The 18005-nt window shown below is 39.0% G+C and overlaps 1 protein-coding gene across 3 annotated transcripts in view; it reads right to left on the reverse strand.

Moving 5' to 3' along the window:
* col16a1 (collagen, type XVI, alpha 1) overlaps positions 1–18005 on the reverse strand; it is a 158553-nt gene that overhangs the window by 57905 nt on the left and 82643 nt on the right. For all 3 annotated transcript variants that reach the window (XM_057827320.1, XM_057827319.1, XM_057827321.1), the window contains 3 exons: positions 13973–14041; positions 13768–13885; positions 304–427 (listed from right to left, as the gene is read on the reverse strand). In XM_057827320.1, coding sequence (XP_057683303.1) covers positions 304–427; positions 13768–13885; positions 13973–14041 — 311 coding nt within the window. The remainder of the gene's footprint in view (positions 1–303; positions 428–13767; positions 13886–13972; positions 14042–18005) is intronic.

Genomic DNA, 18005 nt, shown 5'->3' on the forward strand with positions numbered 1-18005 from the left:
TCTCTAATCTTTTCAAGTAGGGGAACTTGCACATTGGTGGTTGACTAAATACTTATTAGCCCCACTGTAACTGGGTGGGTTTGCAAAGGATAGTTTGGCTAGTAGGCAACAGCAAAAAAACTATAGGCAGCTGTGTCAGTGATGATCATGAAAGTGAAAGGATGCTTGGATAAAAGAGAAAATATACAGTGGGAATAAGAATGACAGGGGAATCTGTAGGTAAGGCTGTCAAAGTAAAGAGATGCGGGAATGTGGATGTTATAAAGGTGTAACTATAAAGACTGTATTCTAAGAAGGAAAAACCTGCGGGTATCCTTGCTCATCAGATATCTGTAGAAGGTAGGTGGTGTCCCTCAGGGCAGACTTCTTTAATGCCAGGGTGAAGATTAGAGTGAACTCTTCAGGAAGCCCATTAGGAAAAACCTGACTACAACACAGAAAAGATCATAATGCTTAATGATGTGTTGCCATTTTATAACTTCCTAGAAAAGAAATTCATTCCGCAAAATGAGATTCATACAAGTTTCAGTGAAGTTTAGTTTCCATTCAAATAATATTTCTTTCATATTATATAAAAATGGTCTGAGCTTGTTTCAAAGAACCTCTAATTTTTTTTTCAAATGAAACATAATTCCAAGTGCTATTGATTCACATGTGAATGCATTTACCAAGGACAAGGTATAAAAAGGTCATCCTAAATTTAAAATATGTGATTGTGCACAAGGCCTTTACCAATTTGTGATTACAATACAACAAACTATGTTAACCGAGGATTGTAAGTTCACATCCTGCTATAATAATGATTTGATGACAAAAGCAGGAACCTGTGGCATGAACTGACAGCATCAAATTGTCAAAAATCTAAAGTGTTCACAAACCTTCAAAAACAAATTTCCACAGAGTGCTTTTGAAGTTCAGTTTTCACATTTAGTTCGTATTTTATTCCAAAAGCTGAGCAGCATTTAAATGACAGCGCATTCTTTGAACAGCATGTTAAACTAAATGTCAGATTTTTTAAATGTTTTCTGTTTTTCTGTGCAGACAGCTAGGCTTAGTCGGGAGAGCGGTATAGTGATAAATAGGAATGATTAGCAACAGGGGCGTCACTACGTTTTAAGAAGAGGAGGGGCTTAGCCCCCCGGAGATGCACAGGAAGTAACTGAACATGGCGTACAAGCACAAAACTTCACAAACAGATAACAAAGACTGATCATATATTCATTATTATTATTGTTGTTGTTTCAGTCTGTTTTTCATACAGTAGAACAGCAGGAAAAAATTATTACAATTGCAAGTTACCTTGGTAGATGGAAGCATCAAAGAATGCTGTCTGTTTTAAAAGGTGGCAAATTGGTCTATCACTCTGCTCTGACTCCTATGGGTCAAAAAAGGTCGTGGAGTGATTACTGTTAGTGTATTATTATGACTATCCACTGATGATAATCATAGGTGAATGAGCTCAGCTCCTGTATTCATCTATGCGTAAAGTGAGAAACACAGCTGATACTCCAGAAGGAAGTCACCCCAAAGATAGTGGTAAAATGAGTGCACACTTAACTCTATAAACAACCAGGACCTTCGCAATGCATTCAGACTAACTAGCTAGCAGCAGCTAAGTAGCAGCGTTATTTTAGAGATGGGATGTAACTTTTGGCCACAAACAACTAAGGTAAGATGTCCACAATCACTTTCTACTGTTAGTTGGTGTGTACTGCTCAAAACAGTGCGTTGCCTTTTTGCACTGCCCGACAGCCAGCTAACAATGAATGCACCTCCATAAGCTTTGTCTTTTCTTGTTTTTATGTGAGGACACCCGTCTTAATATTGTGAAACTACAACACCAACAAAAAACATACATAAATTCAACACTCAATATACAACAAACTGCACTTATATACACAACTATATATACACAACTATTATACAGATAGCACAACTTGCTTGAGCTATTAGCCATTGGCTAGCCTCTACAACACACTACAACTTAATAAGTTTTGTACATGTGACCCTTCACCACCTAGGTATACATACACTGCCCATCCATATGTTATTAATCACATAAAATACTTAGACATATAGTTCCGAGGCAGAAATGTAACTGAAAGCATTCACGAGTGTCAATGATACCGCTAGACACCACACTGTGAAAGTGAATGAGCTTATGACCAAAACTGTGACTAAAAAATAGGTGCAGCAAATTACTCCAACCAACAGGTGGCAGCAACGTACCGCAAATAGTCAACTGATGGCCCATATTACTGCAGAAAGTCAGCACACGGAAGCTGGAGCTAACTTTTACTATCAGCAGTGATAAATACTCACTTTCTTGGAAAACCTTCTTATATCCATCCTTTTTGAGAGAATTTTATTCATGCTTAAAACACAACAATTATACATCATATTTTGTATGCTTTTGTTATGCTTGAATGAGAACATTGTAGAATAAAGCATCATTGTTATATCAACCTGTTTGAGTGTGCCTTCCCATAACCTTCACAATATGCCCAAATATGGACTGTTATGTTCCTGTTTTCCAATATGCCCTGAATGAATACAAGGGAGGACTGTGGTTTCTTATCTTCTTTCTAGCCGGGACCGGTGTTTAAGGTCTCAGCTCAAAGATGTTTTTGAATGGAAAAATACCCAGGTTTGTCAGATGATGAGTTTCGTTTTTGAGTATGTTTTGTTTCACGGTGGGCTTTCACCGGTCTTTCAACAGTATAAATGTCCAGCCTCTATTGTACTTCTTCGTACTTTCTGGGTGATCACAGCTCCTGGCTGGGTCACATCATTTTGTACGCGAGGGCGCTTGTTTATAAAGTCTTCGAAGAAAAGCAATCCAAGGTTGGGGTCGTACTCATTTCTATAATAGAGCTATCGAGGTAACACTTGTCATGGAGTTCAAAGTTGAATTTCCCTGACATCCTTCATCCATCTATTCACACTCTGCTCTGTGTGCATCAGAGGTACACACACATGAATAACGGTAGCCCGGTACTGACTACGAAGCAAGGTGACAGGGAAAACACGGACTGGATTTTTAGTGTTGTGGGCGTTCTCTATATGAACAAGTTGAACGGATTGGATAACAACGCACTGAAGGGGCTCTCTACCTTACTCTATGAAGTAAGGAGAAACTGATTCAAACTAATATCCTGGCAACTTCATAATCAAAATGTCAGCATTTTTTTTTTTTTTTTTCAAAATAACAAAATATTTAGGAGGGCTTTAGAATATTTTAGGGGGGCTGAAGCTGCCTTAGAATAGGCCTAACAATACCACTGTACAGTAAGTTCACAATTCAATTACAAAACAATTTGAAATATATGAACAATAATTGTTGCTACGACATGATAGGCTTCTCTGTATTTTGCGAGACTATTAAAAAAAACAAATAAGTGCTTCCATCAAGTTTAGTCATTTTTTTTCTCCAGATTAAAATGTTTTTGTTTGGGTTCAAAATGTACTCTTTCTCTTGATGTGCTTGAGGCTAAAATGATAAAGTCCATGCCTGTGTGAGTTTTTGGGATATGCAATAGTTGTTTTGCCATTTCCGTTTATTTTCCCCCACATATTGAAGATGCAGCCAGCATTATAATGCAAAGCACACAATGTGCCAGTAACCCTTTGGCACTAATTTTCATAGCAGATACAGCCCAGCAAGCTGCATCCCTCAGTTTTGGTCAAGGGCATCTAAACACACAAATTCATACAGACAATTATTCACTGCATGAAGGTGTATTGAGGGATGAAGGGTTCACAAACAACCTCGGTGAAATGTATGCTCACTGAGATGGTGAATACTTGGAAATATTCCTATATCCCTGTCGGTCTTTGCACAAATGCACAGGAACTGGTTAATGTTGGCAGCAGGTTTTCTAGCCCATGAAGTGATTTATGACTGAAGAATGGTCCAATGGAAAATGTCCAGCTATAAGACATTACAAAAAGGTTAGAAGTAAAGGTGAGGAGAGAATGGGGAATTGAGAAAAAAATTAAGCCAAGATTGATTTAAGGGGCTAGCTGTGATCAATGCCAACCCTCCAAGCTAAAACGGATCGGACGCCTATCGTCAAAAATGGAAGCCAATGAGTTCATGACTCATTTTGGAATCTTATTACTGGAAAGAAGATCATACATCATAGTTAATTATTCCAGCCGGTTCCACTGCTGTGTGTCCTTTAAGATGTGAAAATTAAAAGTGGCTGAGCCTTTCATAGACTTTCTATGTAATGTTACCATTTTTTACAATTCTACTTTAAAATGTCATACATGCATTGTATTCACTGAGACATTTGCGTACAAGGCTGTCTCACAAAAAATGTTTGCATAATTATTTATTCCAATTTACAGTGGTATGAAAAAGTATCTGAACCTTTTGGAATTTCTCACATTTCTACATAAAATCACCATCAAATGTGATCTGATCTTTGTCAAAACCACACAGATGAAAAAACAGTGTCTTCTTTAACTAAAACCACCCAAATATTTATAGGTTTTCATATTTTAATATGGACAGTATGCAAACAATGACAGAAGGGGGAAAAATAAGTAAGTACACTATCACATTTACTATTTTGTGGCATCCTCCTTTAGCAGCAATAACTTCAACCAGACGCTTCCTGTAGCTACGGATCAGTCTGCCACATCGATCAGGACTAATCTTGGCCCATTCTTCTCCTCAAAACTGCTGTAGTTCAGTCAGATTCCTGGGATGTCTGGTATGAATCGCTGTGTTTAGGTCATGCCGCAGCATCTCAATGGTCTGGACCTTGAGTTGAACATTCCAGAATGTGTATTTTGTTCTCCTTAAATCATTCTTAAGTTGATTTACTTCTGTGTCTTGGATCGTTGTCTTGTTGCAGCACCCATCCTTTTTTTAGCTTCAACTGTCTGACATACGGCCTAAGGTTTTCCTGCAAAACATCCTGATATACTTTTGAATTCATTCTTCCATTGCAAGTTGTCCAGGCCCTAAAGCGGCAAAACAGCCCCAAATCATGATGCTCCTCAACCATGCTTCCCGGTGGGGATGAGGTGTTAATTTTGGTGAGCTGTTCCATTTTTCCTCCACACATGACGTTTTGTGTTACTCCCAAACAATTCAACTTTGGTTTAATCAGTCCTAAAAATATTTTGCTAAAACTTCTGTGGAGTGTCCAAGTGCCTTTTTGCTAACATTGAACGAGCAAGAATGTTTTTTGTAGACATCAGTGGCTTCCTCCGTGGAGTCCTTCCATGAACACCATTCTTGGCCATAATTTTACATAGAGTTGATGTGTGCACAGAGATATTGGACTGCGCCAGTGATTTCTGTAAGTCTTTAGCAGACATCCTAGGGTTCTTCTTTACCTCTGAGCATTCTGCGCTGAACTCTTGGCATCATCCTTGGTGGACGGCCACTCCTTGGGAGTGAAGCAACAGTGCCAAATTCTATTCATTTGTAGACAACTTTTCTGACTGTCGATTGATGAACATCCAGACTTTTAGAGATGGTTTTGTATCCTTTCTCAGCTTTATACAAATCAACAATCCTTGATTGCAGGTCTTCAGACAGCTCTTTTGACCAAGCCATGATGCACATTAGACAATACTTCTCATGAAGATAATTCTTACCAGGTGTGTGTTTTATAGTGGGCAGGACAGCTTTAAACTGCTCATCAGTGACTGGACTTAAATTTTTTGGTGAAAATTGGTTTCAGTTTCTCTGTAAGTCTCCTTAGGAAAAGGGTTCACTTACTTATTTTTTCCCCTTCTGTCATTGTTTGCATGCTATCCTCATTAAAATATGAAAACCTATGCATGTTTGGGTGGTTTTAGTTAAAGCAGATATTGTTTTTTCATCCGTGTGATTTTGACAAAGTTCAGATCACATTTAATGGTGATTTTATGCAAAAATGTGAGAAATTCCAAAAGCTTCAGATACTCTTTCATACTACGGTAGTAGTCCTGCAATCAGCCTCAATAAACTGTATAATGTATAAACAAACAGTATTTGAATGTAAGGCAGTTCATCCTGTTTAAGAATTTTGAGGATTTTTAGCCTCAAGGCAATTTTCTGTTCTGAATTGTTCTTTGTACTGTATATTGCAGAACTAATAAATGTGAAATTCTTTGATTGCAATCGAGACTGGAAGCCATGATATCAGACACTTGATTCTCCCTCTTTTGATGCATTCCAGCTGTATTAAAAAAAAGCCTAAAGCAATCAAATTATGTTTTGCTGAGCGATGCCCATTTCACTGGCAACAGACAAATGAAACCACCAAGAAACAAGTGGCTTCATTAGGCTGTCACTCAATCATTTGTGAGCCGATTAGCCTCTAATACAAAGCATTGGTCTCTGATCACTGTGCACACTTCTCTTGCCTTTAGTCAGGCGTGTTGCGGATGAATTAAACAGCTGCTTGAGTGACAGCACACTCTGCTTGATATGCTTTCAGCACAGAGACATATTTAGCATGCCAGTACAAAAAAAAAAAAAAACGCAATCACACTCACAGCGGGAAAGCCATAGAACAAGCTATGTTTTTCTTGTTGGTACATAATATTGCCTCGATTGGTATCTTTAATAGTACTTTTAATTCACCATAACATACTTTGATCGTCTATCTTCTCCCCGCCTCCACTCTTATTTTCTAAAGGCCAAATGCATTTTTGCACAGTGTGTGGGCAAAGGTGAATGTGTGAAGCAAACAAAAAAATGAAGGGAAAATTATACTTTTGCTGATGCATACCGTTTTCCTTACCCATGAGTCAATGGTAAAAATCATCAGAAAATCATTTTTGCTTAATTTTTGGGGTTTATAGAAGAGCATTAATGCAATCACAATCACTGTACAGGCCTGTAAAATAGCATGCAAGAAATGGATACATAACATTATTCGGTGACAGAATTCATATTGGAATCTTGTTTCTTCAATTTATCTCAAATTTACCTTTGGCTAATGGCTGCATGAAGGGCTTGGGCTTTTACTTTATATATATCTATTAAGGGTGTAACGATACATGTATTTGTATTGAACCGTTTCGGTTCGGGGTGCTTGGTCCGGAACGGAGGCGTACCGAACGAGTTTCTTACGTAACGTAATCCTTACTTTTCGAGGCTGTAAATCGATCGTGTTACAGTTTCTTCGTGTAGATTATATTTACTCCGTCTTCTCTACTATCATGAGGACCAACATGGTAGGACAGTATAACCCAGAAACGTCAACTGCGCACACCAGTCGCAATGTGGCCGCGTGTTAGACACGTCCCAGAAGCGGCTCAAGGCGACGCACGAGCAAAGAAGGGCAGAGTTTATTATTTGAGGCAAGGCGCGGCCCTCCTGTGTCAATACTACTAGCTAGGATCGGGCAGACCGGAAGTCACTCGTATATCCAAATACGGTGGATCCGGTCGATTTTCAAACTAATATGCAATTGTAACCCACTTTTTGAGTCCATCAGATCTCTTGAGTGGTAGATCGGGGCACAGTTGACTTGTCTTTGTTGATTTACTGCTGTATTCTTGGCTATAATAATAACCAACACGGCCCCGTGTTCAATACAAAACCCTCCTACCACAACAAAACAAGTAGGAACTAATATTCACATTGGAACTAAAGTCATACAACATAAAATATACAATATAAATGAATAGTACATCACATTTGTAAAATATAAACACATAATTAAATAAATAATAGCCCATTTAAATAAAATTGAAATTAGCTAAAACACCTGTAATTAAAATAATAAGAATAATACACACATCCTGCTTACACAATTTAATTTACTAATATTTGTATGGTGCTTTAACTTGAGAAAATCCACCAATAGAGCTTTCGAAAATCGTTCAATATAAAAAAAAAAAAATGATTCATTGAGGCTTTTCATTTGTAAAATACATGTTAAAATCTTTGTCATTGGGATTGATTTTCTCTTTAGCACAGGACTTCTTTTTTCTTCTTTCTTTCAGAAACAAAGCTAACCAATACGCGGGGTCTGAAAGCCAAATTGTTGTTGGATTATTATTTTAAAATACCCGCTACTTTTTGGGCAGAATTCTAGCTTTGTATAGGCTAATGTTACTATTGCTGAAAGCACAAAAATGTGTAATAAACAACTAGCACATTTATATTTTGCATTTTGTTTTCTTACTGTACCGAAAATGAACCGAACCTTGACCTCAAAACCGAGGTACGTACCGAACCGAGATTTTTGTGTACCATTACACTCCTAATATCTATATTATATAACATCATTTCATGTATTTGTATTCTCTGTCAAATATTAAATTACATTCCTATGATAAACATTCAGGCTGTACACCAGCCTCTCACTTTAAGTCAACTGTGATCGGCTCCAACACACCCACTACCCTAATGAGGACAAGCACAACAGAATAAGGTAGGACTATCATACCATCCATAACCAACGACAGGAAAGTATCATTGTTTATGCAATAAACTACTTTGCCAATGACATGTACCTAAATGTGAGACCCTTTAAGTTCAAAATGCAGAAAAATGAATGGTATTTTTGCCCTCAGAGTAAACAGAGCAAGCAACACTTGCCAGACTGATAAACTACTCCTGTCAGGTTTGCCAAACACGCCTTATCGTTGAAAAGAAAGACATAAAACTGTCTGGAAAGCAGTTTTCTTAAACTGGCGAGTCAAAATGTCACTTTAGGAAAGAAAACGGTATACATTGCAGGGCAATTGAAATGGAGACATGCACAGAGCTTTAAACTCACCACATAAAAATAAGGTCAGTGAACTTCTACTAGTGGACCTTCACTGGACCAAATTGCACAACATTCCTTCAAAAATAACAGCATGCTCTAATCAGAAGCTCAAAAGGAAATGTTATTTACTTTAAGTTGGGGAAAAAGAAAACTGACCAAAAAAACATCTTGGTTTTGAACTCTGTGAAAGTCCCATGTCTGTGCTCTGAACTCTTCCAGACAAAAAAAGTCTAATGCTTAGGTAAACCATAGTCGTTCCTTATTTCAATTTCAAAACGTTGTGAGTCATGTAGTGAGTGAGGGCAAGGTGTGTATATCTGGAATTAGCTACAGATGTTTGGGAGTACTGTATACTATTTCAAGTCTGCAATGGGTAGATAGCCAATTGATTGTTTTTATATGTTGAAGAAATGTTCTGCGGTTTCATAGATAAATGTCAGTCGTTCTAGGGTTCTTGGGATGCTGTGGCTCAGTGGTAGAGTAATTGTTCCCCAACTTGCTCACCCTTGAGCAAGATATTGAACCATCATCACTAGGTAAATGAGCATATAGTGTAGGCCTGCACAATTCAGCGGTACCTCGACATACGATCGCAATGACATATGATCCTTCCGACAACCTACGTAAAATTTGAGTCAGCATTTGTCTCGACATATGACAACATGCTCAAAAACGATTTATGACAGTGTCGCAATGCCATTGTTTTCGCACAAGACGTACGCACGGCGGATTATCTTGTGAGAGAAATCAACATGAAGAAGGTTAGTGCAGGTGGTGAAAAAAGGTAAAAGGTGACGCTTACCATTGAAATTAAGTTGGAAATGATCGAAAAATATGAGCGTGGTGTGCGTGTCAGTGAACTGGCCTGACAATACGACCAGAGTATGTCCACGAGCTCGACGGTCCTCCTTCGTTTGCCAGTCTTTAATAGTTGAGGTGGCTATCATTATTATTGTAACATGGGCAAGGAATTCACAAGCTTCCACTGGTTTTTAATCATTTATTTCAAAACTTGTGCAGCAAAACACGGCTAATGTCCCCCGTAGCAGACACTAACAACAACAGAACATGAAAAGAGAAAGTAAAAACTTCCCACTCTCACACACCTCTCTCACTCTTTTGTCAGTCACACTGTGCATTCAGGGACAGCATGCAAAACACAACTGCCAAAGTAGAACCAGATTTGTTATACTGTTATTAACATTATATTAGAATTCCGATTTGTATTGATAATTTATGTTTTACTATGTGTGATTGCTATTTGTAATTTTACCAACAGTATTAATTAAGGATTCAGGGTAGGTGTTTAGGCTTTGGAATGAATTAATTCAATTATAATGTATTCTTATGAGAAAATCCTGCTCGACATATGACCATTTCGACTTACCTGGAACGAATGAAATTCTTAAGAAGAGGTACCACTGTACAGTGGTACCCTTGGTACTTTGTGCCTTCAGTTCATCGAGGATTTTTTTTTTTTTTTTGATTAAAAAATAAATAAATAATGGCACTATTTTATAGAGCTGTCCCGATCTGATCATGCAGTCTCTCACTCTGCTCCTGCAACTTTTTTTTGGTCAGGAGTTGTTTATTAAAGTTAACAATGAATGACTGACATTAAATTTTGATCTTGCCAGAGACGGTTGGAAGACGAAACTTCAAAGCTCCGCATGTGTCAATCATCGTTTAACTTGTTAAACTGTTGCGGTGGCAACTTATTGAGTAGAAGTGAGCAGCTTCAGCGGATTTGAGCGGACTCACTCAATGAAGCATTTAATAAAGACAAGCATTTTTCTACTTTATTGTTGTTTAAAAATAATTTGGTGGGACAGTAACATATTAAAAACATATATTATTATTACATTTGAAATGCTTAAAAAACATTATAGTGAGTAGACCCCTCGCATTTCTGCAGATATTTAAGTATATTTTTTCATGGGACAACACTGGCAAAATGACACTTTGACAAAATGAAAAGTAGTCTGTGAACAGCTTATACAATAGAGTCAATTTATTTTCCTCTCAAAATAACTCAAAATATTAATATCTAAACCCCTGGCAATAAAAATAAGTACACCCCTTAATAAATACGTACATCCCTAAATGTCCAAATTAAGTACTGCTTGTCATTTTCCCTCCAAAATGTAATGTGACTCGTTACAGGAGTGCTGTCAGCATTGCTGCAGAGATTGAAGAGGTGGGGGGGTCAGCCTGTTAGTGCTCAGACCATACGCCGCAGTCTACATCAAATTGGTGTGGATGGCTGTCACCCCAGGAGGAAGCCTCTTCTGAAGACGGTACACAAGAAAGCCCGCCCGTCTCATCAGACGATAGGACATGGTTCCAGTAATCCATGTGCTTTGTTGACATGTCTTCAGCAAACTGTTTACGGGCTTTCTTGTGTAGCGTCTTCAGAAGAGGCTTCCACCTGCGGTGACAGCCATGCACACCAATTTGATGTAGAGTGCGGCGTATGGTCTGAGCACGAACAGGCTGACCCCCCACCTCTTCAATCTCTGCAGCAATGCTGACAGCACTCCTGTAACGAGTCACATGCCATTTGGGAGAAAATGACAAGCAGTATTCAATTTGGATATTTAAGGATGTACGTATTTACTAAGGGGGTGTACTCACTTTTGTTGCCAGGGGTTTAGATATTAATGGCTATATTTTGAGTTATTTTGAGGGGAAAATAAAATAACTCTTTTATATAAGCTGCACACAGACTACTTTTCATTGTGTCAAAGTGTCATCTTGTCAGTGTTGTCCCATGAAAAGATATACTTAAATATCTGCAGAAATGCGAGGGTTCTACTCACTTTGGTGATACACTGTATCTACACATATTTATTTATTTTTTTTAAATCATAGTTTGAGGAAAAAAGTGAAAAAACATGTCTTTTTGTATCTCTTTCCAATGCTAAATCTTAATAAGTACATAGAACACACAAAAACTAAAAAAAAAAATTGGGGGGGACTACTTCAGTTTTTCACTTATTGTGGTGGGATCTGGACCCCATTAATCGCAAAAAACGAGTGATCACTGTATATTGTTTGAACATGTCCATCGCGATATGTGCATGCGCAAGTCCTATTGCAGGAGGTGTATTTTTGTTTTATTATTATTATTATTATTTTTTTAATATGCAAACTTTTGTTTTGCTTCATAAAAGCAGCAAGTATGCAGCATCATAGCCAACAATCGTCATCATTCACAGTTGAACCCCCTGGATTAAACTATTATATACAGTGGGCAAATAAGTATTTACTCAACAACTAATTGTGCAAGTTCTCCCACTTTAAAATATTAGAGAGGCCTGTAATTGTCAGCATGGGTAAACCTCAACCATGAGAGACAGAATGTGGAAAAAAAACAGAAAATCACATTGTTTGATTTTTAAAGAATTTATTTGCAAATCATGGTGGAAAATAAGTATTTGGTCAATACCAAAAGTTAATGTCAATACTTTGTTATGTACCCTTTGTTGGCAATCACGGGGGCCAAACGTTTTCTGTAACTTTTCACAAGCTTTTCACACACTGTTGCTGGTATTTTGGCCCGTTCCTCCATGCAGATCTCCTCTAGAGCAGTGATGTTTTGGGGCTGTCGTTGGGCAACACGGACTTTAGACTCCCTCCTCACCCCATGGCGTCAAAATGATAACAAGAACGGGAAGCAAAAATCCCAGAACCACACGGGGGGACCTAGTGAATGACCTACAGAGAGCTGGGACCACAATAACAAAGGCTACTATCAGTAACATAATGTGCCGCCAGGGCCTCAAATCCTGCACTGCCAGACGTGTCCCCCTGCTGAAGAAAGTACACGTCCAGGCCTGTCTGCGGTTCGCTAGAGAGCATTTGGATGATCCAGAAGAGGACTGGGAGAATGTGTTATGGTCAGATGAAACCAAAATAGACCTTTTTGGTAGAAACACAGGTTCTCGTATTTGGAGGAAAAATACTGAAATGCACCATACCCACTGTGAAGCATGGGGGTGGAAACATCATGCTTTGGGGCTGTTTTTCTGCAAAGGGACCAGGACAACTGATCTGTGTAAAGGAAAGAATGAATGGGCCATGTATCGAGAGATTCTGAGTGAAAATCTCCTTCCATCAGCAAGGGCATTGAAGATGAGACGTGGCTGGGTCTTTCAGCATGACAATGATCCCAAAAACGCAGCCAGGGCAACAAAGGAGTGGCTTCGTAAGAAGCATTTCAAGGTCCTGGAGTGGCCTAGCCAGTCTCCAGATCTCAACCCCATAGAAAATCTGTGGAGGGAGTTGCAAATCCGTGTTGCCCAGCGACACTCTAGAGGAGATTTTCATGGGGGAATGGGCCAAAATACCAGCAACAGTGTGTGAAAAGCTTGTGAAGAGTTACAGAAAACGTTTGGCCTCCGTTATTGCCAACAAAGGGTACATAACAAAGTACTTAGATGATCTATTGGTATTGACCAAATACTTATTTTCCACCATGATTTAAAAATAAATTCTTTAAAAATCAAACAATGTGATTTTCTGTTTTTTTTTTTCCACATTCTGTCTCTCATGGTGGAGGTTTACCCATGATGACAATTACAGGCCTCTCTAATATTTTCAAGTGGGAGAACTTGCACAATTAGTGGTTGACTAAATACTTATTTGCCCCACTGTAAATACAATATAGTCATGGTGAGTCAACCGAAGTCTTACCAAACTGAGCTATTCAAGTCATTTTGTGAAAACTCTAATCGTTTTAATTTTGCAATACGGTATATATCGCTATATATCACAACCCCCCAAAAGTCGCAATGGCAGTTTTTTCCCAATATCGTTCAGTACTAATATAGTGTCAAAGCGCTTTGTGTGCCTTGATGGTGGAACGGCGATATACAACTATACAAGTCCATTTACCATTCTGCTCAGTGATGCTATTAAAAGAAAAAAAAAATTGTCACTTGCTCTTTAAATTTCACTCATGCAGTTATTAACTATGAGTTTTGGTCGACTTCTCTTTCCCGGCCACTAAAAAGCTGTACTAGTACATTCAACTTACTCAGTGGGGCGAACGAGGGGAGTCTTGCCCAAGCGGAGGATGATGGGTCCTCGTGGATTGCGGATCTTTTTGATGTCTGTATTCTTGAGAAGGGAGAACCGCCTCACCAAATTAAAACCTAAAAATGAGTTTTATCAGTAACCTAATTCATTCAAAGAAGAACATTGAAGAAATTTGAGTGTTTACACATGTCAAAAAGCATCACCTGTTATATTTTCCCTTGGTGAATGAGGAAATTTCCATTCTTCAACTTGTAAGGCTGGGCACTGTACATCTGGAGAGAGAAATAGTTGACTGAAAGTCGGACAAAGAATACAATTTGATTCATTCGTTATTCAGTTGACAAGGTAAGAACATAATGCATCTCAACAGGATTTAGCAGTCCACTTGTGATGAACATTGAACAGTGATCCAGAGAAAAGCAGGTAAGAATGGATGTGAGGTGATGGTACAAAATGCAGAGAGTAAAAGACATTGAGCCTGACGAAATGAGGTCACAATTGTCCTGAGAGAAACACAGCTCAGTATGACAGGTTGTCTCGCACTGCACTTGATCGACATGTTCTCACCTTGTCAAGGGGCGGGGGTAGAGGGTATAGAAGAAAACTGTTGCCTGTCAATTTAGCCTGACAGACTAAAGAGGGGGTTGGGAGGGTGGTGATATAGATGTGTTAAAAAAACTGGCAAATTGGAGTGACACATGTACACTGTGAATAGCTGTGACATGCAGTTAATTGAGCTCTTTGGGGCCGAGGATCATAGGACTGAGAAAAACACACATAAAAAAAAAAAAAAAACTCTTTTGTAAATCTTCAAATGGGGAAATGTCTTTCAAAAGTAACACTTTTATATAAAATATAATATAAAAAAATAACAAAATAATAATAATGGACTCTGGGTCCAAACTCTCTGTAGTTAAAGCTGCTAACAGGGGAATTTAACAGAATGAAAGTTGCGCTTTTCAACTCAGTTTCGCTTTTGATTCTAACTCAGAAGTAAGGCTTATTATTAAGGGAGTAATAAACACAAGAAGACAGATTGGAGCCTGAAGAAATAACCTGATTTATTAGGCCCTGAGAATAAATGTGCACCCATTTGATTTCTTGTTTCTCCAATTTAATAGAGTTAAATGTAATGGAAAGTTGGATGAAACAACAAGTGCGGGCAACGGCAGCACCGAAGCATGCCACGCCGCATGTAAGTCATGTCAAGGGCTAAATTACGATAGAAATTACAGCATAATTAAGATTGAGGAATTTAATTTACACCGACGCCCGCTGGTGAAGTCATCACCTATTCATCTTGACACCCTGCAGCATCTGCTCAACTTGGTGCCAGGACATAAGACAAAGAATCAAAGCATTGCACATTGCAGCCCGTCTGTATGCTTGGCGTGTCTTGTTATTGTTGTTGTTGATGTGCACAAATCAAGGTGTGGACAAGAAATGTCACATAAGCATAGACTGGTAAGCAGATAGGCTGGGGGTGGGAGGTGTGATCGTATAAAAACACAGTATTTTCAACTACCCCACTAATACTGGCTTCTGCAAAATCAGCACCGACTAAAATGTCATTAAGCATTTAAAACACTGCCAGTCAAAAAGACGTAACACATATAAACACAGTCTATATCCTCATTCAGTGTCTCCAAATTCTGGCATTTTGATGTCAAGAAATCTAACTTCTTTACTGCTTATCCTTTTTTATTCTTTTGTTTTTATCACCGCCTCGCCCCCATCACAGTGTCAAGATGAAAGCCTTGTCGGCCGTATAGAGATTATGGCTAGAGGGGAGCAAGAAAGACCGAACCAAAAATGATGAACAACAGATGAAGAAATGATGAGGCAAAGGAAAGATGATCAGTCTTTTTAACAAAAAAGCATAAGGAGGGGGAAAAAAAGGCATTTGAGATTTACAGTGGGGCAAATAAGTATTTAGTCCACCACCAATTGTGCAAGTTCTCCAACTTGAAAAGATTAGAGAGGTGTGTAATTGTCAACATGGGTAAACCTCAACCATGAGACACAGAATGTGGAAAAAAAAAAACAGAAAATCCCATTGTTTGATTTTTAAGGAATTTATTTCCAAATTAGACTGGAAAATAAGTATTTGGTCAACATACAAACAAGAAAGATTTCTGGCTGTCAAAGAGGTCTAACTTCTTTTAATGAGCAAGGTCTAACGAGGCGCCACTCGTTACGTGTATTAATGGCACCTGTTTTAACTCATTATCGGTATAAAAGACACCTGTCCACAATCTCAGTCAGTCACACTCCAAACTCCACTATGGCCAGGACCAAAGAGCTGTCGAAGGACACCAGAGACAAAATTGTAGACCTGCACCAGGCTGGGAAGACTGAATCTGCAATAGGTAAAACGTTTGGTGTAAAGAAATAAACTGTGGGAGCAATTATTAGAAAATGGAAGACATACAAGACCACAGATAATATCCCTCAATCTGGGGCTCCATGCAAGATCTCACCCCGTGGTGTCAAACTGATAACAAGAACGGTGAGCACAAATCCCAGAACCACACGGGGGGACCTAGTGAATGACCTACAGAGAGCTGGGGCCACAGTAACAAAGGCTACTATCAGTAACACAATGCGCCGCCAGGGACTCAAATCCTGCACTGCCAGACGTGTCACCCTGCTGAAGAAAGTACACGTCCAGGCCCGTCTGCGGTACGCTAGAGAGCATTTGGATGATCCAGAAGAAGACTGGGAGAATGTGTAATAGTCAGATGAAACCAAAATAGAACTTTTTGGTAGAAACACAGGTTCTCGTGTTTGGAGGAGAAAGTATACTGAATTGCATCCGAAGAACACTATACCCACTGTGAAGCATGGGGGTGGAAACATCATGCTTTGGGGCTGTTTTTCTGCAAAGGGACCAGGACGACTGATCTGTGTAAAGGAAAGAATGAATGGGGCCATGTATTGAGAGATTTTGAGTGAAAACCTTCTTCAATTAGCAAGGGTATTGAAGATGAGACGTGGCTGGATCTTTCAGCATGACAATGATCCCAAACACACAGCCAGGGCATCAAAGAAGTGGCTTCGTAAGAAGCATTTCAAGGTCCTGTAGTGGCCAAGCCAGTCTCCAGATCTCAACTCCATAGAAAATCTGTGGAGGGAGTTGAAAGTCCGTGTTGCCCAACGACAGCCCCAAAACATCACTGCTTTAGAGGAGATCTGCATGGAGGAATGGGCCAAAATACCAGCAACAGTGTGTGAAGAGCTTGTGAAGAGTTACAGAAAATGTTTGGCCTCCGTTATTGCCAACAAAGGGTACATAACAAAGTATTGAATGAACTTTTGGTATTGACCAAATACTTATTTTCCACCATGATTTGCATATAAATTCTTTAAAAATCATACAATGTGATTTTCTGTTTTTTTTTTTTTTTTTTTTTTTTTTTTTTTGCACATTCTGTCTCTCATGGTTGAGGTTTACCCATGTTGACAATTACAGGCCTCTCTAATGTTTTCAAGTGGGAGAACTTGCACAATTAGTGGTTGACTAAATAGTTATTTGCCCCACTGTACATGTCACTTAATGCGGTTGTTTAAAATGCAGATTTTATCGAAATACCCATTTGTTCTCTTAATAAATTAGGTAAAACTAGGCTAGACTTTTGTAATTAGCCAAAGAACTGTTCCAACAATATGATTTGACAACAAACATATACAGGTAGTCCTCGGGTTACGAACGAGTACCGTTCCTACCCTGGTGACATAACCCGAATTTCCGTGTAAGTCAGAAAAACCCTTTAAGTACCCCTAAATAACCCCTAAATCTGAAAATAACTATCCAAAAGACATGTGTTATATGCCATTGTAATGTCCTAGCCAAGACATTAGAGCTAAAGCCTGAGTTCTGCTTCTGCGCTGCGGTGACGGTGTAATGACGATGTAGACCCTACGGCGTCAACGAGCATTCGATAGTTCTGTGGCAGGGGAACGTGTTGCTCTGTAATTCACCGCCAAGCCACTAGAGGGGTGTGGCATTGTGTTTGTACGATTTTGGGGGACTATTGTCGACTTCCTCTAGTTGTCTTCCGGTTACACAATAATGCCAACGGAGGTGGAAAGCTTGAATGTGGATCTTCAGCATATCAACATTGAACAACAAATGTCGAGCATACAAATGTTGAGGACGCAGAAGACGGTTGTGGTGGTCTGTCTGACTGTTGATGCCGCACAGTGACTGGCAGTTTACAAATTTTAGCATCAGGT

The sequence above is a fragment of the Corythoichthys intestinalis genome, chromosome 22, assembly GCF_030265065.1.
Source record: "Corythoichthys intestinalis isolate RoL2023-P3 chromosome 22, ASM3026506v1, whole genome shotgun sequence".
NCBI lineage: Eukaryota > Metazoa > Chordata > Actinopteri > Syngnathiformes > Syngnathidae > Corythoichthys > Corythoichthys intestinalis.